Source organism: Python bivittatus, unplaced genomic scaffold (genome assembly GCF_059951505.1).
Source record: "Python bivittatus isolate LINGU-HERP-01145 unplaced genomic scaffold, Pbiv_v1 ctg000970_np1212, whole genome shotgun sequence".
Classification (NCBI taxonomy): domain Eukaryota; kingdom Metazoa; phylum Chordata; class Lepidosauria; order Squamata; family Pythonidae; genus Python; species Python bivittatus.
Window position 1 is genome coordinate 398,919 of NW_028277121.1, and position 25,502 is coordinate 424,420.

At 42.6% G+C, this 25,502-nt stretch overlaps 2 protein-coding genes across 2 annotated transcripts in view; one reads left to right on the forward strand and one right to left on the reverse strand.

Moving 5' to 3' along the window:
* Positions 1-1,712: 1,712 nt before the first annotated feature.
* LOC103054268 (toll-like receptor 6) lies at positions 1,713-16,580 on the reverse strand. The gene is made up of 3 exons (XM_088131163.1): positions 14,061-16,580; positions 7,601-9,997; positions 1,713-2,998 (listed from the first exon to the last, which is right to left on the reverse strand). Exons 2-3 carry the CDS (start codon positions 9,960-9,962, stop codon positions 2,961-2,963), a joined length of 2,400 nt encoding a protein of 799 aa, XP_087987289.1. The 5' UTR covers positions 9,963-9,997; positions 14,061-16,580; the 3' UTR covers positions 1,713-2,960.
* A 158-nt stretch (positions 16,581-16,738) lies between these two features.
* FAM114A1 (family with sequence similarity 114 member A1) overlaps positions 16,739-25,502 on the forward strand; it is a 32,099-nt gene continuing 23,335 nt past the window's right edge. The window contains exons 1-2 of the mRNA XM_088131101.1: positions 16,739-16,986; positions 21,076-21,400. Of these exons, the coding sequence (XP_087987227.1) occupies positions 21,086-21,400 (315 nt within the window). The 5' untranslated portion in view covers positions 16,739-16,986; positions 21,076-21,085. The remainder of the gene's footprint in view (positions 16,987-21,075; positions 21,401-25,502) is intronic.

Here is a 25,502-nt window from a genome sequence, read left to right on the forward strand (position 1 = left end):
ATTACCTTCTGCAAATAACAAGGCTTTAAAGGCTCTTATTTTGTTTCAGAGTAACACTAAACCCGTGTCCACAAGGAGCCCGGCTATAAGCTGCTATCAGCTTATGGGTGCTGCTTGAATGCACCCATGCAAACTCTGGTTCAAGGCCAGAAAAGGTATTGTAATGGGTAACTCACTGAACCAGCCCCACTTCATGTCAGGAAGAGCAACTGTTGGATGTTCCTCCTGATGACTGGTGAGATGTGGTGGGATGAGAAACAAAGCTAGGGTAACCCTCCAATCACTTTCCTTAGCTTGTTCTTCAGTAAATCTGTAAGGACAGCAGCTGTCATTGGCCTATCATCAAGGCAAAGTAGGGCTTGGAAATTAAGGCAGTGCAAAGTGTGCAAGGAAAACTTTCTGCTGCCTCAGGGACAAGAAGAAAACACAGGGGAAAGGAGAGCAGTAAGTAGTGGTGATGTAGTTTACATGCTCTGTTGACCCTGTGTATTTCATGTGTTTGCAGACCTTGTAACTCTCCCTCCACCCAGAATCTTGAGTTCACAGAGCAACCCAGAGCCCAGGGGTAGAGCTGTAAAGTAACTCTAAGCTATTGTATGGTCCTTTGTATTTTTTAGATACTTACGCAGGGAGGTAGCTGGTCTTCAGTTAAGGGATCTGGCATTATCTTTCAGTAGAGTGGACCAAGCTTTCTTATCTCTTCCTGTGCCCAAGATCATTTTGTATCCACAGATTTTGGTCCTTAAAAATGTCCCATATGAATAAAACAAAAATTGTTCCTTCTTATTCTTTCCACTAAAAAGAGTTTATTTTGCTATTGGCATCATAAACTTCACCTTACGTAAGAATATCTAACACCGCTAGATGTCACCAACTTCCCATGAAAAGATTCTACACATTAAACATACACGGGATCTGTAATAGAAAAGAATACCACTTGCTTTTTGCTGTCTGCTATCGATTTTTAATGTTCCAGTTCATTTAAACTGCGTGGCAGAATGTATGTATGTATGTATTTATGCTGTATTTGCTGCCCACTCCAGTTTGTGGCTTCAAGAGGATTCCGGTAAAATGGAAATAGCAATAATAATCGAAATAGCTAATGAAGTCTTGACACATTGGTTAGAACTACCCTAAGCAAAGCCTAACTGTGTGGCCATTGTAGGATGTCCTGAAGGGAAGCTGGAGATGATAGAAGTAGATTTTGCCCTCCCCCCACCACCTTTTTTCTTCCTTGAGGGGGAAGTCCTCTTTTTTCCTCTCTTGGGCAGCAGGGAATTCTGTAGATTTTTCTCTGAGCAGATTTCTGCAATCATCTTTCAGAAGGATGTCTCTGCAAGACAAATGGTGGAATCCCATCTTTGAGACAGGATTGCCCTTTGAATCACTTTGGCCAAAAGCTTGAGTTTTGACTGAGTGTCCACCTATGTTTAAACCAGCAAGGACTTCAAGATGGGTCAAAACAGGCAAAAGAGCAGTTGCAATACTGCAATCAAAGGCCTGTCCCCTTTTACAATCCAAGCAACAGAGATTATTTTTCACCAATTATCATATTGCCATGATATCAAAGGACAATTGCTTGGAAATGTCTTTTGACTACAATCTGATAGTCATTTTTCTTGGAATAATCCCCATTGAATTAAACAGGATTTACTTTTGAGATATTTATAGGTTTTGGCCAGAAGATAGGTATAATTCAGTTGATGTATACGCAGAAAGAGCAACTGAAGAGACCTTCATGACTTTTTTATTTCTAGAATATATACAAAAATTTTTTACAAATCCAAGGTGACTGTAACAAAAATCCAATGTAATGGAAAAATTAGGAAGTAGGAAAGTCAACTAAAGTATGCCTAATGAAAGATAAAGCCATTAAAAAATCAGGTATTTATTTACAGCATTTATTTACAGGGTTTTCTTCACAAAACCCAAATGCAAGCAGTTGAAATCAAAATTAAGCATCCATAATTTATTGAAACAGAGATGGTGCACATGGATGCGGCTCATTCTAGTGATCTAGTCTATCCTTACCTTACTAATTAGCATTATGGGAAAGCCCTGATTGTCAGGGGAGGTCAATAGTTCTTTGCTTGCTTGCTTGTTTGAATATTTATTTAACAAACCTAGGTAGCTACCGGGAGGGTGGTGGTGAATAGAGTAAAAACACAGTACACTAAAAAAGGCAATTTAGAACAATAAACCATGTTGGGGCCCTGATAGAACTCTCATGGGCCCCATACCAGCTCCCTCAACATCCTGGTCCCAGTGCCTGGGGGAAGAGCCAGGTCCTCATCGTTTTCTCAAAAGCCAACAGAGCCAGGGCCATCTGTTATCTCCAGCGGAGGCTGTTCCCTAAGGCAGACTCCATGACAGAGAAGTTACACTCCCAAGGCCCAACTGATGACCTTGTTTCACAGACGGGGCCTGGAGCATTGCCACCCTGCCAAATCAATAGCATGGGCAGAAACCGTTGGGAATGGGCAGTCCTGCAAGTAACTTGGCCCCATGCCATGGAGGCCTTTTAGGTGATGACCAGCACCTTGAGTTGCACTTGGAAGCCTACCAGGAGCCACTGCAGCTCGTCCAGCAGTGGTATTACATGGGTGTACTTCGGTGTACCTGCTACTGCCCACGCTGCTGCTTTTTAGACCAGCTGCAGCTTCTGAATGCTCTTCAAGGGCAGCCCATGTAGAGTGCATTGCTACAGTCCAATTAGGAAGTGACTAAGGCATGAGTGACCACGAGCAGGGCTTCCTAATCTAGGAAAGGGTGCGAGTGGCACACAAGATGTATTTATGCAAAGGCCCTCCTGGCCATGGCTGCTCCTGCTCTTCAAGTAAGAACCATGAGCTCAGGAGAACTCCCAGATTGTGCACCAGCTCGGACTGGGAGAGTGCCACCTCATCCCCAGTGAAAGATGGCAAATCACAAAATACGGGGGAACATAAAAACCATAGCCATCAGATTTGAAGCAAATCGTTCCCCATCCATGCAGTTCCTGTAAGAAAAAAGTTAGTAGATTACTCTCCCAACAGAACAAATGGAAAGTGGACATAAGGAATAAGAGTGTGAAAGCTGTTTTGAACCAACTGAAAAGAATTACATTGCAAAATATTGTAAGAGTGCAGAGGCTATGCATGAGAAAAAAATGCATGAAACAGAATGTTGCAAAAACTGAGGATGAGAGAAATATATTGTGCGTACATATAGCAAAAAAAAGTTGCAAAGAATATAGTGAAAGAGTAAGGGATGCTTAAGGGTAAAGGAAGAAAAAATGTAAAGTAATAGAAATTTTTAAACAATTAATTGGAAGTAAGGGAAGAACCCAAAACAAATCTCTAGCAGAGCGAATGGAATTAGAAATAAAGTTGATAAAATTATTTGGGATGAAACTGAAGTCAGGGAACGCTGGAAGGCCTATTTTATAGACTTGAATAGGAATGATAATGACATGTCAAAGAGTGTAATGGAAATGAATGCTATAAATGTGAGTGTCTATGAAAACTAAGATTGATGAAAATGAGAACGCTGGGGGCAAGGCAACAGGTTACTCTGTAAAATTGGATGTATTTTAAAAACATGGATGTGGTTTGCTTATGGATCTATATGACTGAATGTATATATGAAGGCTGCTTCTGTGTTTGACAATTAGAAGAATGCTGTTATTCTTTGTACAGGTAGTCCTCACTTAACAACCATTCATTTAGTGACCGTTTGAAGTTACAACAGTGCTGAACCAAGGGACTTACAACCGGTCCTCGCACTTACAACCATCACAGTACCCTCGTGGTTACATGATCACGATCCGGGCACTTGGCAACCAGCTCGACTTACAACGGTTGCAGCATCCCAGGGTCATGTGATTGCCATCTGTAACCTTCCCAGCCAGCTTCCAGCAAGCAAAATCAATGGGGAACCACGTGATTTGCTTAATGACCACATGATTTGCTTAATGGCCACAGTGATTCACTTAATGACCGCTGCAAAAAAGATCATAAAATCAGGCGCAACTTGCTTAACAACCCCCTGCTTAACATTGAATTTTCTGGTCCCTATTGTGGTTGTTAAGCAAGGACTACCTGTATAAAGAAAAAAAGTAACAAGAATGAATGCAAAAGCTACTAATTTTGCATTTTGCAATGAGTTTTTGAGGTGTGCATGAGAAGGTGTTTGACAGAATTCAGATTGAATTGGTGACAACAAGCAAGTTTGGAAAGTAGAGGGTGGCCTTATGCCATGCACATGTATACAGACCAGACCAGTTTGCTCTACAACTGATCACTGAGAAATATATGAATGTAAAAAAAAAAGTGTATTTTACATTTGTTGATTTAGAAAGTGTGTCTGGTTAAGTGAATAGGCTTAAGGTATGGAACAGTCTGTGCAAATATGGAGTTGTTGCTAAATATAAGAGCAGTATATGATGGAAATAAAGAATGCATGAGAATAAATGGAATACAGTGGTACCTTGGTTCACGAACTTAATTTGTTCCGCGACTCTGGTCGTGAACCGAATTGGTCATGAACCGAATCAAATTTTCCCATAAGGTTCAATGTAAATACGGTTAATCCGTTCTGACCCCTCCGAATTTGGTCGCCAACTGATTTTTGATCGCATCCCGAATCAAATTTCCCCATAAGGTTCAATGTAATTATGGTTAATCCGTTCTGAACCATATGTTTTGTTTTTTTTAAACCGCAAAAATATGATACAAAGTACAGCACGAAGAGAGAGAACACTAGCCTTGCTCGACGCGACTTCTGGCGTGGAGGACAGGAAGGTGGGTGGGGAGGCGGTTACTGCTTGGAGGGAGAGTCCCCCTCCCTACAGGAAGCCACGACCACGTGTCACGGGAGGGAAAATGGCCGCGGATCCTGTTCGTAACCCGATCCGGCGTTTGCGAACGGAGGCAAAATTTTGCGAATGGAGCTGTTCGTGACCCGAATTGTTCGTGAACAGAAGCGTTCGTGAACCGAGGTACCACTGTATTTAGTGAACAGTTTGACCCTGAGCAAAGAGTAAGGCAGGGACGTATGATGCCCCCAAGGTTGTTTAATGTATTTATAGAGAAATATATGAGGAATGTTTGTGGTGTTGTAAGAAGTGGGGATGTGAATGTATCTGTAATTTCATATACAGATGATGCCTTGTTTCTGGCTAAGAACCTAAGTGATTTCTTCCAAATGTTAGATTCTACAATGCAATAAACAAACATGTGAAAATCAATGTATCAAATACCAAGATAGTTGTGTTTGACAGGGAAAATGGAACACGTGATTGCAAATGGCAAAAAATGGCAAAGGGAAAAACCTAGATGAATTTGTATATCTGGAAAGAATGAAAATAGGTAGAGAAATGTTAAGACATGCAAATGCTGTAATATATTGGAATACAGGTAGTCCCCAGTTTAAGAACGAGTTCCATTCCCAAGGTCTGTCCGTAAGTCAAATTTGTATGTACGCCATATTATTAGTATAATACTGCATAAGCAGTATTGTGTATTTAACTCAAATCATTGTGTATTTAATTCGAATTTTGCTACAATAGGCTCCATTCTTAACTATGGGTTGTCCTTAAACTGGGCATTCTTAACCTGGGGACTCCCTGTATTTGTTTCCTGATTTATGTGTGCGTGTTTATCTTGGTTCTTCTTTTTCATACAGATGTCTGTTCCATGATATCTTCCAAATAGTAAAGAAAGACACAAAATAATCCCTGGGGACTTCAAATATACATCAGGATGCAGGCAACATTTGTTTTCTTTATATAGTAATGTTTAGATATTTTCATAACTGGTATGGATAGATAAAGTTGAGTTGGACATCCCTCTTCTCTGTAAATCACATTCCAAAAGAGTGCTAGGTTTTTGTTTAACTTACAGGTGAAACTCGAAAAATTAGAATATCGTGCAAATGTTCATTTATGTCAGTAAGGCAACTCAAAAGGTGAAACCAATATATGAGATAGACGCATTACATGCAAAGCGAGATATGCCAAGCCTTACTTTGGTATAATTGTGATGATTATGGCATACAGCTTATGAAAACCCCAAATTCACAATCTCAGAAAATTAGAATATTACATGACATCAATAACACAAGGATTGGAAATAGAACAATATCAGACCTCTGCAAAGTATAAGCATGCATATGTACTCAGTACTTGGTATGGGCCCCTTTTGCAGCAATGACTGCCGCAATGCGGCGTGGCATGGATGCTATCAGCCTGTGGCACTGCTGAGGTGTTATGGAAGACCAGGATGCTTCAATAGCGGCCTTCAGCTCCGCTGCATTGTTCGGTCTCATGTCCCTCATCTTTCTCTTGGCAATGCCCCATAGATTCTCTATGGGGTTCAGGTCAGGCAAGTTTGCTGGCCAATCAAGCACAGTAATCCCATGGTCATTGAACCAGATTTTGGTACTTTTGGCAGTGTGGGCAGGTGCCAAGTCCTGCTGGAAAATGAAGTCAGCATCCCCATAAAGCTTGTCTGCGGAAGGAAGCATGAAGTGCTCCAAAATCTCCTGGTAGACGGCTGCGTTGACCCTGGACTTAATGAAGCACAGTGGACCAACACCAGCAGATGACATGGCTCCCCAAATCAACACAGACTGTGGAAACTTCACACTGGACTTCAAGCATCGTGCATTGTGTGCCTCTCCATTCTTCCTCCAGACTCTGGGTCCTTGGTTCCCAATGAGATGCAAAAGTTGCTCTCATCAGAAAAGAGGACTTTGGACCACTGGGCAACAGACCAGTTCTTTTTTTCTGTAGCCCAGGTAAGACGCTTCTGACGTTGTTTGTTGTTCAGGAGCGGCTTGACAAGAGGAATACGACATTTGAAGCCCATGTCTAGGATCCATCTGTGTGTGGTGGCTCTTGATGCACTAACTCCAGCCTCAGTCCACTCCTTGTGAAAGTCCCCAACACTTTTCAGTGGCCTTTTCCTGACAATCCTCTCCAGGCTGCGGTCATCCCTGCTGCTTGTGCACCTTTTTCTACCACACTTTTCCCTTCCACATAACCTTCTATTGATGTGCTTTGATACAGCACTTTGGGAACATCCAACTTCTTTTGCAATTACCTTTTGGGGCTTTCCCTCCTTATGGAGGGTGTCAATGATGGTTTTCTGCACAACTGTCAGGTCAGCAGTCTTTCCCATGCTTGTGATTCCTACTGGACCAGCCTGAGAGACCATTTAAAGGCTCAGGAACCCTTTGCAGGTGTTATGGATTCATTAGCTGATTAGAGTGGGACACTTTGAGCCTAGAATATTGAACCTTTTCACATTATTCTAATTTTCTGAGATTGTGAATTTGGGGTTTTCATAAGCTGTATGCCATAATCATCACAATTATACCAAAGTAAGGCTTGACATATCTCGCTTTGCATATCTATCTATCTATCTCATATATTGGTTTCACCTTTTGAGTTGCCTTACTGACATAAATGAACATTTGCACGATATTCTAATTTTTCAAGTTTCGCCTGTATTTCTGTTAAGGTATGCAGCCATACTACCCAAAATTATTTATCTGATAATTAAAAAAAAAAAAAAAAACCTCAATGAATATCAGTTTGTTTCCTAGTTAGTATTCTTACCTAGAGCTCTGTTTTCTTCACTGTATGGCAGTTTAATCTGAAGAGCTGTCCTAAGATTAGTCCAGAAAAATGCATGCTTCCTCTTCTCTTTTGGCCACTCCAAGTAGGTCCTCTTGGCCATGAGAGCTTTGAGTTTGTAGTATCTGGCAGGAATGATATACGCCGGTATTGGTTCCAGCAAAATAAGAATTAAACCATCACCATTTTCATTGAATAACTTGTGATGAGCAAAGTACAGCTCGTAATGGCACCATTCGCTCTGCACAAAATTGGGAGATAACACGAAGACTGACTTGTAACTTTGCTCAATACAGTCAATGATATTCTCAACAATACTCTTGCCTGCAATGAAGTTCCTCTCGTGTTGGCAGATCCTTAGGGACCCGTCTTCCTTCTCCAAATTGGGAATTAGCTCATTTTTGACCCAGTCAGAATCATGCTCACTATAGGAGATAAATGCATGATACTGGACGTTCTCAAGGATCTCTTCTGATTTCTTCTTCCATATCCGATGTTTTACTTGAGTCCAACGCCAGATCATCTTGAAATACCAGGGAATATCAAAGCGGATGCAGAGGAAGGAAACAATGGCCATTAGGACAAGAGCAACAACTAGAACTACTGTAATCATGAGAGTCACATTGCAATCAAGTTCAGAAATATGAAAGTCTTTTAAAAGAGTTCCCCGTAAGTCACTTGGATATTCACACTTATAAAAATCAGGCCAACCAATTAATTCCACAGATTGTTTTTGAAGATTAATGAGCTGCCTTAATTCACAGTTGCACCTGAAGGGATTACGTCCTCCTTTTAATCTTTGAATATTCTGACAGGTCTGGGAGAATTCAGAAAATTGATCGAGAACAAAATTATTTTCTACATTAAGTACTTGAAGGTTTCTAAAATAGCCGCATCCAGGGAATGCATTCAGTTTGTTAGAAGCCAAATTTAACTCCTCTAAAGCAATCAGGTCAATTATCTCCCTAGGCACGGTTGAAATCTGATTACTTTGTAGGTCCAAAATTTGGATATTGTTCGGTAAACATCTAAAAACAGATTCCGTTAACTTGTTAGATGACAAATTCAGTTTAATTATATTTCCATTCCAGTTGCACTTGTTTCCACTATCTTTGTATTGCAAATGATTATAACTTATATCCATATAATTCAGAGACTTCATGCTTGTTGTCATTAAACTCACTTTGGTAAGATCATCAAGCCTATTCTTTTGTAAGATGAGTGTTTCTAGCATACCTAAGTTATTGCAATCTTCGAAAATTGTGTCAGTCAATGTGTTATTTTGAAAACATAAATACTTAAATCTACTGGGTCTTGCAGGACAATGCATATAGAATATGCTAGAATCAGAAATAGTCAAGGTTTCAATATTCATGTTTGAAAAAGCTCTGTACACAATGTCCTGGTCAAATTCTACTGTATAAACTTGTACATATTTGATGGCTAAACCCTTTAATGAGGTATCAGCACCATTAAAATATTCATAATTGATTTCAGTAAGGGATGGATATAATATGGTCAAGTAATTAATGCTGGATCTCCCCACTGCTTCAAAAACTTCAATGAGTTTTTTCCAAGTTAATGTTATATCAGTTACTGTTAGATTTAGCAATGCACTTTTTTTGTTTAGCTTTGACAGAAATGTTCCTAAATCTTCAACTTGCTCCGATGGGATCTTAGATAGCTCTAAACTTTCTGTACCATTGAACTGCAGATCCAAGAGAACGTGAAAGTTTGCATTTTGAGGGACCACAATCTGAACAGTCTTTGCATTGAACACTAGAAGGCTTCCAGAGCTATATTCAGAAAGATATTCTAAGTCCAAAAACAGAGTGTCCACTTGTAAATACGTAAGAGCACTGACAATGGAAATATTTCTAATACTGAGGGCAAAATAGTTCAGCTTTAACGTTCTGCCAAACTCAGGGGACAGGGGCATGGTGATAAAGTCATTGTAAGAGAGATCTAGATGCTTGAGGCTTTTAACAGGAAGACCAGAAAAGTTCCACAATTTGTTGTGAGATAGATCAAGATGCTCTAAGACTTTGTTGTACTGAAAAACACTGAAATCAAGTTCTCTGATAGAATTATTAGACAGAATTAGCACTTGTAAGTTGGAAAGAGAACGAAAATCAGAGATTTCTAGTTCATGTATTCTATTATCCGACAAATCCAGAACTGTTGTTTGGGCTGATAAATGTTTAGGAACAATAGTCAGGGAACTCTTTGAATAGTTTGCTATAAATCCATGTTCCATGGATGCATGGGTGAAATTCCATAAGGTTATCATAAATATACAAATAGACAGAAAATTGTTGGCATCTGACACTTTTCTTCCAGCCATAGGACAGTAGGATTTGGCCCTTCTCAGACACAGTTCTGCAAAAAAATAATTCACAGTATAATATTATGTCAGCTCTTAATATTTCATGGTTCAATATTCTTTATTCTTTAAATGACAATAAATGAAACATTAACAGAATAACAGGAGTGTCTGTTTAATAATACATTATCAAGAAGGTTCATATTACTCATACATGTCTTGGTCGTCTAAGATACTGAAAACATGATTTGTTGAAAGGGTCCCTAAATAGGATAGCTTTCTGTGAGTCTGTAAAAAGATAAAATTGGGGTGAATTGGGGGGGAATCCAGAAGCATATATATTTCTTTGTGTTTTGAGCTTTTGTAAGATCATGTGTATATTTTAAAACGTATATCTCCTAGTTTCTTTCTTACCCAGGGCCATACAAGATATCATGGTATATAACTATAAGGCCTCTATGCATGTCCCCCTGGGCAAAGGGGGTAGCAAACACAATCGGGAAATGGTATTGGGTATTTAGTTTTCTTCTATCACCAATTGCACAACCCAAACACCTGTTTTAACCAATCTGGTCATAGATCTCTAAGGCCACACACCTGGCTGGACTATTGCAGTGGTCAGAAGCAAAGGAGGGCATGAGTTTTTCATCAGGTTTAGCAGTCCTGCCCTCTTCTGCATTGGGCCACCCAGTTTTGTCCTATTCCAGAAGAGGGACTAAATCTTAAATTAATCTACTTAAATTGGCATAACAATCCTGTCTTCCCCTCCTTCCCCCACCTCATCCTAATTTAAATCCTACATCACTCTAGTCGCTTCATTGCATCTGATAAAGTGAGCTGTAGTTCACAAAAGCTTAATATTAATATTCTGATTAAAATTAATAAATTAATAAAATTTGTTAATCTGAGAAGGTGCTACCAGACTCCTTCTTTGGACTTTGAAGAAACAGAATAGGAAGAGTATTGATACCTTTGAATGTCAGTGTTGGAGAAGGTATCTGAGAACACATGGATAGCCAAGGAAACAAACAAATGGAGTGTAAAACAAGTCAACCCAGAGTCCTCACTTGAGGCACAAATGTCCAGGTGCAAATTATTATACTGTGTGAAATATTGTGTGAAGACCTAACTCTTGGAGAAGTCTACGATGTTGGGAAAAGTGGAAGGAAAGAAAGAGGAGGACCAGCAGTAAGATGGATGGACTCAATTACAAGGATAACAGGTACAACATTGGAAGACCTGAAGGACCAGGTTGGGGACAGATTATCCTAGAGAAAAATCTATCTATATGATCACTAACACAGACTTGATGATACATTATCTATCTATCTATCTATCTATCTATCTATCTATCTATCTATCTATCTATCTAATTTCTTAAATTAAAGAAGAAATGGCTGAACTCCCCTTAGCCAATAAAATAATACTTGGGCTCTCAGTCATCTCCAGCCATACTGCAGACCTGTGGATTCATGCTGTTAATTCTAAAAGGAATCTATGGATTGTTTTGAGGGGCAATTGCTTAAAACATGTTGATTTTCTCTTTAGCAACTGCTTCTTCCACATTGTGGTCCAACTACCTTCTTAAATCTCTGTGGCTAAATCTGTTTCCCACAGCAGTCTTACAGCATATAGAGATCTCTCTTTAATGTTCTGAATATTTTAAATAATGCCATTTAAATCTTTTACTTTTATATAAAAGTTCTGCTACATGTTCATGTTCTGCTCAAGGACACTCGTTGATTTTTCATTCCCAAAACGTTGACTTCGAATTTGATTGATTTTTTTTTCTTTTTTCTTCATTTATCTGTCCGTTGCAGCCAAGAGAATCTAATTCTTTCTGGTTCTTGAAGCAGATTTTATCTTCTATACAGTAGTTCCTTCTTTTAAAAAAAAATCCTAAAATACTAGACCGCTTTTTATACAAGAACATGACAGTTCCATCAACGAGTTGCTAAACCTATATGGAGTGTGTGGTTGCTGATTAATGTGGTGAATAAGGACCACGGGATCATGAGAGAGCCTACTGAGGTCTGGACGATACGAATGCGAAACCTAGTTCAAGCTTTGAGGATGCTAAGGACAAAGAATCAGATCTACTGGAAAACAGAACCTATCAGAACCTGAACTGATTCAGGCTAGCTCTGAGGGACCAATTCTTACTTAAGGCGTTACAGCAGAGTCAAAAATTGATTTAAAGAATCCAGATCAGGCTCTTCTCCCTATCTGACTAACATACCTTGACTGCACGTGCATAAATTCAAGAAAAGGACGGGCGGGCAATAACCCACAGAGATATCTTACAAAAGGAGAGATTATTGTGAAATTTGGAGCTGACTGGGAATGAAGGTAACTGAAAATCTGAAATATCTGTATAAACATCTGTAATTTATACTTGCAGGTTTTCCTAATTAAAGCATTTATTTATAGCACCCCTCTGATATTATGAAGGAATGCAGAACCTGTAAGAACTTACTGGCACTTATAAAATATAAATAATATTAAGGAGAATTTACACTGGAGTACATTTAATTGCTGCTATGATGCATAGGTCCGTTTTATTTATCATTTATTATCAATCACGTTGAAATGCTTTACGATGAAAAGAAACAGATTTTGTTTTAATCGAACACACACACGACCGTGGTTTGATCTAGTTTCAGCAACTCTGAAAGTTGACCTCTGCGCTGATTAGCTTTGTCCATGACCATCAATACTGTACCGACGTTAGCCTAGCTTGCTTTACTGGTGTATAGTTATAGAAGGAGTTTAGTTTCTGATTTTTACGCTTCACACAAAGGCTTCTGAGACTCCGCCGTAAAAGGGCACCCAGTCGCAGCCATTTCCTAACAGGGCTTTGGCTGACCCCAGAAACCTTTGGCGTGAGCAGACCTCTAACTGAATGATGGATAAGTGAGCCTTGATGTAAGGCAGTGTTGTCCAAACTTGGCCACTTTAAGATGAGTGGACTTCAACTCCCAGAATTCCCCAGCCAGCCATGCTGGCTGGGGAATTCTGGGAGTTGAAGTCCACTCATCTTAAAGTGGCCAAGTTTGGACAACACTGATGTAAGGCCACACAGAAGAAATGAAAGTAATACAGTTTTGGTCTAACAGTCCTCCAACACAGGGTCCGTTTTAATGGGTCACCCTTAGCTCATCGACCCATGGAAATCCAGACAGGACCTGGAGCTTGGGAGCTAGCCCCACTGGCCACAGTGCCCCACTGCAAGTTGAGATGTCATTTCAGTGTCACGATCCGTGACAATACGGGCGAGACAACAGGAAGCCTTCTCTGGGGCCGGAGACCGTCCCCCTGAACTGCTTCTGACCTGGGCCTTCAGCCTCTGTCCCCCAGTGGACGGGCACGCCAGCTACTCTTCACGCGTCTGAGGCTGGCAGCGCCTGTCTGCGTCCCGGTCCCTTCGGGCAGGCGCTCGGACCAGCGAGGTCTGCGGGCGGGCGGGCGGCCGTCACACCCCCCGGGCGCTCCTGCACGAGGCTCGACGGGACAGAAACCAGCCCCTTTCCGGAGCTTTTCCTTCCCACCTCTTCCCTCACCGATCCAAGCTTCCATCGGAACCTGAGAACCACCCAGGCAAATCGTGGCAGGGAGGAGCTGTTCAGCACCGAGCGCTCCTGTTTCCGGGGGAAATATGTCCGCTCCCTGACTGTTTTTTAAGGCTCGCGTCGCTGCTTCAGAAGAGGAAGTCAGGCGGGAAACAGCGACGGGGGCAGAAGTGCCCGAGCGCCGGCCTGCGGAGGCCAGCAGGCGCTTCTCCGGCCGGTCCCTTCCACGCCTTCCTCTTCATCCGCCGGGCGCGCTCCGACGAGCTCGCCGCTGCGAGCGCTGGGCAAAGCAGACGGTCGCCAAGCGCCCGGGGAGGGAGGAAGGGAGGGAGGAAGGAAGGGGCGGCAGCGGCAGCCCAGAAGGGTCCCGAGTTTTCTTTCTGCCTGCTCCGCGACGAGGGAGCCGCGCCGGCAAGGAAGCGCGCAGCCCCGCGGCAGCCCGGCGCGCTCGCTGCCGCGCAGCCGTCCCCAAACCGCGCCTGCACCCGACCCGAAAGAGCGCCGGGGCTCCCTCCGGCGCCCTTCCCGCGCTCCGGCGAGGGCGACCTACCTTGCGAGGAGGGCGCGCCCTGCCCGGGCCGTCGGATGGAGCCGTTCCGCGGAAGGAGACGCGCGCGCTGGGGCGCCCGGACGCCGGTGTCGTCCTGCTCGGGGCTGCCCGCCTTGGCCGCGCCTCCTCCGAGCCGGGACGCGCCTCGCTGCCCGCTTCTTCTTTCCCCCGCGCGTCGTTTCCGGACCGTCTCGCGGCTTAGTTCAGCCGTCGAGCTGAGCGAGGGCGGGCGGGGAAACCCGTCAGCTGGAAAACTGCGCCGGGGGAGGGGGAGGGGGAGGGGGAGGGGGAGGGAATTTCACTTTCGCCAGGACAAGCCGCCGGCCACGCTCCCGGGCCGTCGGTATGGGGCGGGGAACGGGCGCCCCCTCCCAAACAACGTGGTTGTTTTGTTACCGAAGGATCAAGAAGCCTGTATTAGCAGGCGGCCAACCTGGGCTGATCTCAGAAAAGTTCAGGTTGGTCCTAGTTAGTATGTCGATGGGCGACCACGAGGAGATCCCAGGGCTAGACTGGGAAGGTGGGGAAACACTCCAGACAGCAGCAGTGGCAAACCTCTTCCACACTGAAACCAACATGGATGGGCTGAACTTTTACAGTAACATATTTGCACCAGCCTGCCCAACTTCATGAATGTCAGCTTAATTTATTATTTCATTTTATACATACTAATACATAACTGATTAGTATTTATAAAGTAAAACAATAGGGTAAACTAGCATTCATGCACAAAGCTGGATGTAACCATGTTAATCTGTTTCCACTTTCTTCAGATCAAAGGAACGTTGGAACTCTTTCTTTCAGCATCCTGTATCAAGATACGTATGCTAAATCTGTTATCAAGTCATCCCTCGTCCATCTGCTTTTGTATGCCACACACACAGTGCACATAATCACACTGTCACAGCCACCATCGTGACTTTGTGGACTGTATCCTGTGGACACCCTTGAGATTATGGTCAGGAGAATCATAGCTACATATGCCGTGCCCTTGATACGTCAGTAGTGACTTCAGTAATCTTATGTTGATCATTATTCAGGCAAAACAGGACTTCCATTCACAAGAGAGGGGTAGCAGAGGGCTGTATGGGGAGACCCCAAAGTCTGATAAGACAGAGAGAGAAGGGGAAGGAAAGGAAGGGTCAGTAGACGATGGCCACCTCTTGGAGAGGTGCATGGTTACCTATAGGAACATCTGGAATGGAGCAAGAGGGTTGGGACAGTGTGAAGTCAGTACTCATAATTCATGATTTTTACAATAAACTATCGCTTGGTTTGCCTGGTGACAGAGACAGCACTAAACCATAACTTGCCTGATTTAAAGTTAGCAATACCTGTGAATCCACCAACTTCGATTTATAAGCCATGGCTTATGGCTGAGGCCTATGTGAGAGCCTAACCACTATGGTTTGTTCAGCTAACAATAATCAAACCAAACTGCCTGATGGGTGCATCTGCAAGAGTTGAACCATGGTTAGAGCCTTCCAGATAAGCCAAGCAGATGACTTGAATTCCCAGCTTTCTTTTTATAGAGCTACTGAATGCCCATTGCTGATCGGTCTGGGTTGCTTTGCACAGTTGTTGGAAGGCCCTTTAATTCCTTGGGGAAAGTGAGGAATATGGAAGTGCCAAAGCTTGGGGTCTGGGTTTCTCTGTCAAAATGGTGTGCAGAAAGTCTCAGGAACCATCAAGAGGGTAACTCTACTCCTGATTTTCACCAGCTTGCAACTGTTCCAAGAGTTGCTGAGTCTCACTGCTTCCTTAGACTCTAGCTGTAAGGTCCATACCTCATTTTGGAAGAACAGATGGACTCAGGTGATGTCCTGCCTCCTTCCAGTGCCAGGCTGGCATGCCTCAAAGTCATTATTTGATGGCAGTGGGCTTCCCATCGGTCCCTGTCGCCCTACTCCTGCCAGCGGTCCAGAGCCTCTCTGCTGAATGTGGAAATAGTCCAGCTCCCGCAGACAGGAGAGGTGACTCTCCGTAAATGAATATCACCCCAAGAAAAAGCCAGATATGGAATGGAGTATACGTGCAAAATTGGCAGGGTGTTTGTTTTTGCCCCTTTAACACTTTATTCTATTGACTTCTATCTTCCTATCATCCACAAAGAGAGCCAATTTGGTCTAGTGGTGAAGGCACCAGGCTAGAAATCAGGAGACTGTGAGTTCAAGTACCGCCTTGGGCACGAAGCCAGCTGGGGGACATGGGGCCAGTTGCTCCCTCTCAGCCCTGGGAAGCAGGCAATGGCCAACCACTTCTGAAATCTTGCCAAGAAAACTACAGGGACTAGTCCAGGCAGGAGTCCACACTGACTTGAGGGCGTGCCTATGCCCGCGTGCGCACACACACACACACACACACACACTCATTCACAAAGGTTTTAAGAGGGTTTCAGATTTCTTGACAACCAGAGGGCAATGCTACGCAGCTACCTTCGGAGTTGTTTTTCCACCTTCCAGCCTAGCCTACGGCTCCGGATGTTTTGGTGGCCTCCCCTCCAGGCATGAGCCAAGTCCAGCCCTGCTCCGCTTTTTCCCACTCAGCCAAGTTGGCAAAGCGGCTGCGCCCGTCTGCTGCAGCCCGCGACTGCGTTCGTGTTCATGGTCTTCTGGGGATCAGAACCCTCCCTCCCTCCCTCCCTCCCTTTAACGGGGGTCCCCTTCTCGTCCGCCTCCCCCTCTTTGGGCTGAGCCGAGGAGCGGGGAGCCGGCGGGGCCGCGCAGGGCGCCCGGCGCCCGGCCTTTCCGGCCGCGAAGACGCTTCGGGGGCTCGCCCGCCCCGCGTCGCGAAGGCTCGGCCCTTCGTTCGGCCCGCCCCGCGCCGCGCCGCGCCGCGCCGCGCCCGCCGCTCGCCTGTGCCGACGTGGCCGGGCGGGGAGTGCAGGGCGCAGTCAGGGCGCGCCGGAGGCAACGGCTCGGCGGTGGTAAGGGGCAGAATGACTGCTGCGGCTTCCTCTTCCTCTTTTTTCTTCTTCTTTTGGCGATTCCGGACTCTCACTTCTTCCTTTCTGTCCCGCTACTTGGCGGAAGCGCTCGCGGTAACCTCGTCCCTTGGAGAAGCGGAGGGCGGGAGGGAGCGCTTGCTAACGCCGCCGGCGCTGACGCGCGGGCCGGCGGGCGCCCGAGAGTTCGGGGGAGTTTGCCTTTTTAGCCGGGGGGGCGGGGGGGCAAGAATCCCTGACCAGCTCATTTGGTCAGAAGCGCTGTGCCCCAGCAGCTCTGCAGTCCCAAGAACCGGTTTGCCCAGTGAGTCTGTGTGCGATGCATGTGTAGGAAAGTAAGCTTGCAGAATCCTAGGGGCAAGGCTCACAAGGCACGTGAAGTAGCTTCTTCCTAATGTCTTACTTCCCGAGGGAGTTAAGGCACAAGGAAAAGCTTTGCTGTAACTTCATCAACTCTGAGTAGGCAGGTGTAGGATAAGAGGATTGTAAGGGAACATCAAAGGGGCTGAGATGAAACATGTGGAAGCAAACACGGAGGAGCTATCAAGAGCTCTCAACCTCTGCCACGTAGACAGGGCTCGAAAATACACAGTTGTTTCCTATAACATCTGGCTTGGCCATTGTTCCAAAGAAAGAATGAAGAGCAGGAAGGCTCTGCAGAAGAAATTAATAGTTAGGAAATGTCAGTCTAATCCAACAAGCACACTTTATTGATGTATCTTTGCCTCATATGTCTTCTCAAACTAAGGGTCAAGCCAGACATCATGCAACAGCCTCATTTTGTCTATTCCCAGTTATACCCCATTCAAATTCTTCTGGGTCCTTTTGTGCTTTACAGCAGGCCAGCTTTCTCCCTTTGGCACCTCCCGTGCTTTCTTTTCCTGATTTGACTTAAAATAATAATGATATTCAGAGCACCAGCCTCCAGCATCACCTTTATTTCCAAGAACAGTCCCAGACTCCTCATAATTGATAGCTCCAGCTCAGTGGTGTGATTGTAAGTTTGTCTGATGACCCAGGAAAAGAGCAAAGGTTGTAGGGAAAGTTTAGTCAATAACATGCTGGTCAGTTGGGGCTTTATAAATGATTATGTTCCCCCTGGCAGCGCTTTAATGAACAGGCAAGACTTTTTCCACAGCTGTTTTCCAAAAGCACTCATGTTCTCAAAATTTAAAATATGTCATCCAGACTGAGATCTATGATGGAGGGCAATTTCTAATTCGAGAGGATCTCTGTGGAAGAGGAGCTGTATATGGCTTCTTTATTCACTTTACCCTGCCTTACCTGTTTATTTCTGCTAAAATTAGTTTGCTTTCGGTATTGGAAGGCCAGTCAGTGCCCTCTTAGGATGGAGAAAATGTAGGTTTTGTTTTAAAACGAGTGTGTAACACACAGCTACACACACACACACATACTTCAACTGTGACTATTCTTTTCACATCAGCTTGATCCTTGGAAGGTAAATATGTATAATAGGAAATGTCTAAAAATATTTGGATTGTAATTTAAAATCTTGTAGCATCATGAGGATTTCAGCAGGTGGCAGCACAGGAGTGTCCTTTCTGGGCTTCAAAAGAAATCAAAAAACTGTGCTGGAAGGAGGTTATGGCCAACCACTTCTGTACTGCTGCCAAGAAAACAACATGGATGTATCCATGAAGTCACAGATTTGAAGGAGGACTTTTTTCCCCCAGCACCTGAAAAATAACCATAAGTTATTTGGCAATGTCACGCTGTGCTGGTCAGTTTGCACTAAGTTCAGTATAAAAAAGGTAAAACCCCTTGGAACAGAGTTTTCGGCAATAGAGAGAGACAGAGGCACAGCTTGCCCTTTAATCAGCCAAGATAGGATCACCTAAAAAGCTAATATGCTGTTGAAATGTTATGCATTTGTCTAGGTCACGGATGGGAAACTTGAAGTTCTCCAGAAGGAGAATTCTCTGATATACAGTACAAACCCCAGGTCAATTTTGCATCTCTTCTGGAAACAGAACCTTTTTGATTCAATCTTTTTTTTCCCTTCATAAAGTCCAAGAAATTGTAGTCCGGAAGTAGCTTCCAATTCTACCCGAGACTTAGAATTACCTTTCAAAAAAGTGCATACGTATAGTAAATGGAAAAGACTACAAAGCACCCACCTTTTGCCTGCTCAGTTTCTCCTTCAGATCCTTCTGCAATCAATCGGTTACTGGTTCTGCATTATTATACCCTATACTGTATCTATCTAAACCTACATGTGTACACACGCTCACTTATACATACTTTCTCAAAACTATGCATTCGTGCACTTACATGAACATTCTTCTCTCTCCCTGCCAGATTGCTAGTGCTCTGCTGTCCCAAGAGATTGAAAATAAGTGAATATATATTTCCTGCAGGCACCAGTATTCCCCAAATCCCCAGCAGACCACCATATATTGCACCTTGTTTATTCAGACACTCGGTCTTGGAATATCTGTGCTCCTGATCCAGTTTCATAAAAGACAAAGGGTTCCTTGCAGACCTGCAAAGTGCTGCACGGCGTGCCTGGAAATCAGATAGGGACTCGAAAACTGTAGCTTAGTGTAAGAAAGTTCTGCCGCTTTTTTGCATTGCTATGGCTTCCTTCACTGTTTTTCTTATTCCATGTCCGGGTCAGAGTTTGCTTATTGCTGTGAGGGAAAGGGATGTCAAAATGAAGCTGCTTTGCTTTAAGCTTTGAACCTCTTCTCCCTTGGTTTGCTTTATGTCACACCTGTATCATTCTTCCAACCAGAGTTGCCCCCGGTAGTTTATAGGAGAGCAGTTAAGACTGAAAATAATCCCAAATCTTAAATAAGACCATTGCAATCAAACTAACAGTGCTTAATAACAATAAATACAAAAATAAATACAAGGTATGGTTTTTAAAACAGAAAAGCCCTTCCGCGTGGGCCCTTGTTACCTGTGGTCCTGTCTTCTTCAGGTGTATTCTGCTTATTTGCCCCATGAAAATGAAGAGGGTATGCTATGGGAGTGAAAGGCTGAAAGCAGGCCTTCTTGGTGATGGCCCCCAAGAGAGAGATTGTGGGGAGGCTGAGAAAGGAAAGGATGATAACACAGACCTAAACAATCAAGAGATAACAGAGACAAGTTAGTAGAGTCCTTGGGGTTATCTGAGCTCAGAGAACCCCAAGGACTCCACAGTTCAACCCTGAGCTACACATATTCACCTCTATTGGTACAAGTTAGTGGACGGCTTATCTCATAAACAGCAACTCAGCCCAAGGGGGGAAGAACCTGGGAAGAGGTGTTTCAAAGCATTCAGAGAGAGACTGCCTTACTTAACTCACTATGAGTAAGGTTGGGAAATTCCTACTACAGTTTCCAAAGTTCTGATTTTAGCATTAAAAATACCTTTCTGAAATCTGTGTAGTTCTTGTTTCCTTGGTCTTGTCTAGCTGTGTGGGGCTAGATCTTCCCCCTCACTCTGGAAGAGCTTGCCCTCAAAGTCCAGATGGCTCCCTCCTTATTAACATTCAGAAATATGACTTCTTCTTTGTAGAAAATGTGCTAGGTAGTTGGGGGTTCTTGTCCGTTGTGCTTAGTTTTTAGCTTGGCTATGGTATGGATATTTTTTAATGGGTTTTAATTTATAAACTATGGAAGATGTTTTTATAGATGTTTTTGAAGTATGTTTAGTTGTGAGACCAACCCAGAATCTTGGACATTGTGGCAGCATATATATTTTAGCATAGGCAAATAAAAGCAAAATAATAGGATTATTTTAAGGATAATCTTGCCATAAAGTATCTTTTGTTCCATTAACACCTGAATCAGCAGCCAATTTTTCAAGTGTTGTCTCAAAGAAGATAGCTGGCCAAACCCCCCTCAGGAGAGAAGTTGAAGTGCTACCAGCTAGGGTACTGCCACTGAGAAGGTCCTGCTCCTAATACTGTGCTATGAGACACAGACACACAGAGCTCAGACTCACAAGCAGAATATCCCCATGTAGAGTTTTATAGAGAAATATCAACATCTTCTAGTTTATTTTGCTTTGAATGGTTCATGCTAACCAAATAGAAATATATCACTACTTTTCTCCTCTTATAGGACTGAAAAAATGTCAGATGATAGAAGTGAGACGTTAACACAGGAGGAAAATGAACAGTCACCATCTGGCCAAAACATCTCAGCTTCTGACACAGTGATGCATAATGAAAAGACAGTGCAAGTATCACCACCAGATGATAAAAAGGAAGCTTCTGGAAGCTCCAGCAATGACTTGGAAGAGCAACAGCCATTGAATTTAGAATGTCCTTCAACTGAGCAACATTCTGGTGGAGAAACAGCTAAGACTGATGCAGATGAATGCAGTGAGTCTATAAGCCTTGAACCAGAAGCTGGACCTGGAGGGCTGAACAAAGAAAGTGACTTGGTAAGAAACATTCCGGTTAGAATTCTATGGTTCATTGATAGGTTAAGTTTCTTTATACATTTACTTGATCTATATCCTTCTTTTTGTTCAGGAGGTCAAGGCAGCATATATAATATTCCTCCTCCCATTTTTCCCCACAGCACCAACTCAACCCATTACAATGGGAGAAGGAAAAAGACTTCATGTAAAGTTGCCAATTTCAGTTTCAGGAACAGCTCTAGGCAACGTGTATTCATTTTTAATCTATCTATGTTCTTTTCAGTGTTTTGTCTTATGTTATCATGTTGCAAAAAATGTGATGTCTGGCTGAAATTTCTTATCACAAATTCATCTTGTCTGGCATTCATAGGCACCCAGGAACAGGTGACACTAAGGAACAGGTGACAAAGCATGCCATGTTGTCATAATGCAAACCAAGCCTTTCGTACATGTGACATTGAACACATACACAAGTTCTGTGGTTTGCATTGTGATGTGATGCACTTTTTGTCACTAGCTCCCCCTCGTCCCAACCCTTGCAAATAAATGCCTGTCTACTTTCTAATAGCCTCACTCCCATGTCTCTACCTTCAGAGACAAAAATGCAGATACAGCCTATTGTTGTGCATGGCCATTGTTGAACAGGGTTGCTTATCTGAACATAGTTCTAATTGTAGACAATGTATATAGCTGAAAGTTCAACTGTGGGGTTCTTGATGTCAACCAGCAAACTTCACTCTCCCTTCACTGATGATGCTACCTAGCCTGGCACTGAAACGTCTTCAGAAAAGCAATCAAGCTCAGAGAACATCAAGAACCCAACAAACATAATTCATAATAGAATCAAGAAACTATGTTTTTGTCCATGTCCATGTATCCAACATTCTTCTAAAATTAGGTAACTTGGTTTCTGTGAAGATAAAATTGTTTGGATATGCACAATGATGTTTCTTTGGATTGACAGTCTCAATTTTATATTATTCATACCCAGGGGAAAGATATATCATAAATTGTCCCCCCAATCCCTCATTTTTCTCGATGCCTTCCTATATTGTTGCCACATTTTCTACTGTGTTCACAAGGACTTTATCCTGGAAAATTAGAGTACCTATACTCTGGACCAAAGATGGATGGTAAAAGTTGGCTTTCGTGTATAAGATGAAATATAAAAGTGTTAAAAGTTGCATACAACTAAGAGTTTGTCAAAAGGTGGAAGGCAGACCTGGAACTATCATAATTATTTTGAATTTCTGTAATAAATAATACACTTAGAGTAGCAGTTTTGGGTCAGCAAAATGTAATCAATTTTCAATTTTGATTGCATGCAGCTAATTCTTCATATTAGAACGTTGGCTGTAATACCACATGATTGATTTTAGATGAAAAATATATAAACTGAGGCCTGCAGGAGATTATTCGTTCACTCTATCTGACATGGGACAAAGAGAATCAGGCAAATATATCATTAATGCATTCGCTTCTTTTGAGACCAAAACATCCAACAGTATTAAAATCAAATTATATATAAAAGTGAGGAAAGGTCTTTTAAGAAGGCAGGAGGCACATCATCCATTTAAATATGCTTTTTAGAGTTTTTCTGACTTCAAAGTATGCTATTATGATTGATCTGTCTAGGAGTACTTGTGAATTGCAGAAGTTCTGGAGAAAAATCTCATTAGCAGCACTGGGGCTGCTCTTTCTAAGAATTGGCTGCTTTCAATAAATGCTGCAGCCTCCTTGCAAAAAATACGTAATCAGAAAACTCCCATCTATATGAGGTGCTTGGCAATTTCCCTTGTTAACTCTTGGTTTTTCACTGCAAGAGAAGAACCCCAAAAGTCATTAGGCTGTGGTGGGTATAAATCTAATAAATAGACATAAATTTCAGTTTTTAATAATAAGTGGAAGGTGTACATGAAAGAGAGAAAACTCCCCTCTCTTAATAGTTAAGAAAGGAAGACCCTTAATTAGTAGTACTTGCATTTTTCCAGAATGGAGGTTCTGACTTCTTGTATGAAGCTGTATTTTGTATCTGATTAAACAGATTGCCATGTACAACAACTTAATCCTTAATATATTTATCTAATATTACAATATTTTATATTTCTATGCTGGGAAAGATTTGCAAATATTTTAGAAATCTCTCTAAATTGGGCTCTTAGAAAAAAGGCAAATTCCATTCTGGAGAACAGTAGGCAGGGGACTGAAAATAAAACTGCCTACAGTGTCATGCTCTTCAATCCACCCATGACATGTCTACTTCGTCTCCTGCTTGGGAGCAACCCAGAGGCTCACAAAATGCTGGTCTCCTGTGTGGAGGGGCTGGTAAAAATGTGCCACAGAGGATCGGATGTTCTTTTCAACCCTGCAAATTCTTCTCTTGTTCAGAATTAAAATCTAAAACAAAGAAGAATTGCCAACTCGCTTCTTGTCCATCCTCTCTGCTTACCTTCTGTTCCCCAAAATACCCTCCTTGCTAGCTTTTTACCCTGTGAATGATACAGGAGTAGCAATATTGTGTGATTGTGTGGCCGTTTCATATTTCTTTCAGCATTCCTCAAGGAAAGGCAAAGTACCCCTCAGGAAGGATCCATGCTCCAAAGGCATGTCTTGTCATTCTTCTTGGTGAAGAGTGACAATTTTCTTTTCCCCATCCTTATCTGGTGTTTCTACCAACAGATAGATAGTGTGTTTTGGAGAATGATGAGTAGAGAACTTTTCCCCAGGTTTTGTAGAAAGAACTCCTACTCAGAGGTGATTGCGGAACAAGCTGCCTCTTGATATTTCAACATGCGTAAAATTCGAATCACTCCAGTCTAACAAACTTAATTTCAGTCAATGATCAGCCTAAACAAGAACAAGCAAGCAAGCAAATAAAAAGAAAGCAGAAAGCACCAGATCAATATGACTTCTGAAATGTAAGTGGAGTATAATATGACAAGGTATTATTAACACTAGAATTATAACCCTAAAAGTAAAACTGATTCTTAGAATCTAAACATATTAACAGTAACACTATAAAGCTGGAACTAACACAAATGATCAGAGGAGGAATATGAAGTCTCCATGTCTCTGTCCACAGCACTAATGCCTTTTGTCATCGGTGTTTTTATTTTATTTTTAGTTAGTGACTAAGAACAATAAACAGTATTACAACATAGGAGAAGCAACTCATGACTAGTTTTGCAGGCAGCATGACAACATTTGGTGATGTCCAAGGAAATGACCTTTATCTGATCAGATAAAAGAATTGACATATAATTCAGTATGACCTGGATATTCTACCAAATAAAGATGTATAAAATGGGCTCTATAATATAAAATAAGCAAAGCAGAGAGACTGCAGATTCTGTAGCTCCTTTGCTGTATGAATGTAATTGGGCAGCAGAGGGATTATTTTTATATCTGCCTTCCAGTACGATTGACAGCAAGGCGTTAAATTGAGCTAATACTAAAGCTCTTCTTGATTTAGAACCTATGATAAAGTTTAAGCATCTCTCAGGCCTGAGACTGGCTACTCTGAGAAGGCAAAATGGATCTATTGTCCTTCCATCTCCAGAACATGTTGGGTCAGTATCTGCTTAGCTTGCTCATACCCCCCAAACAAAAGATCTTCCTGAGAGAAATCACAAAAATGTAGCTTTTCTAATAAAAACCTCTTCCACCTAGCCCTGAAGTTATGTACTTGTGTTAGACAACTCAGTCCTGTGAATAAGAATATTAACTTTAACCATACACAGACAAAAAGAGCCAAATCTTAGATGCAGTTTCAATCATTCTGGCTCCACAACAGATGACAACACTGGAAATACTGTAAGGGATTGATTGATTGATTATGTGCCATCAAGTCATTTTCAACTCCTAGCGACCACATAGATTTTCTCCATGACGATCTATCCCTAATTTGGTCGTTCAGGTCTTCCAAAGGTGCACTCATTGCCATTGTAACTGAGCACTGTATGAGACTTGGAAGGTATTTCTTTAAAATATTGATTATATAGTTTCTAATTTAAAATAGTTATTACTGCTCCAATAGAAGAGAATATATGTAGCTCAGGGTTGAACTGTGGTGCTCTCTGACCTTGGCACCATGGACTCCACAGTTATTACTGTATAGGGCCCC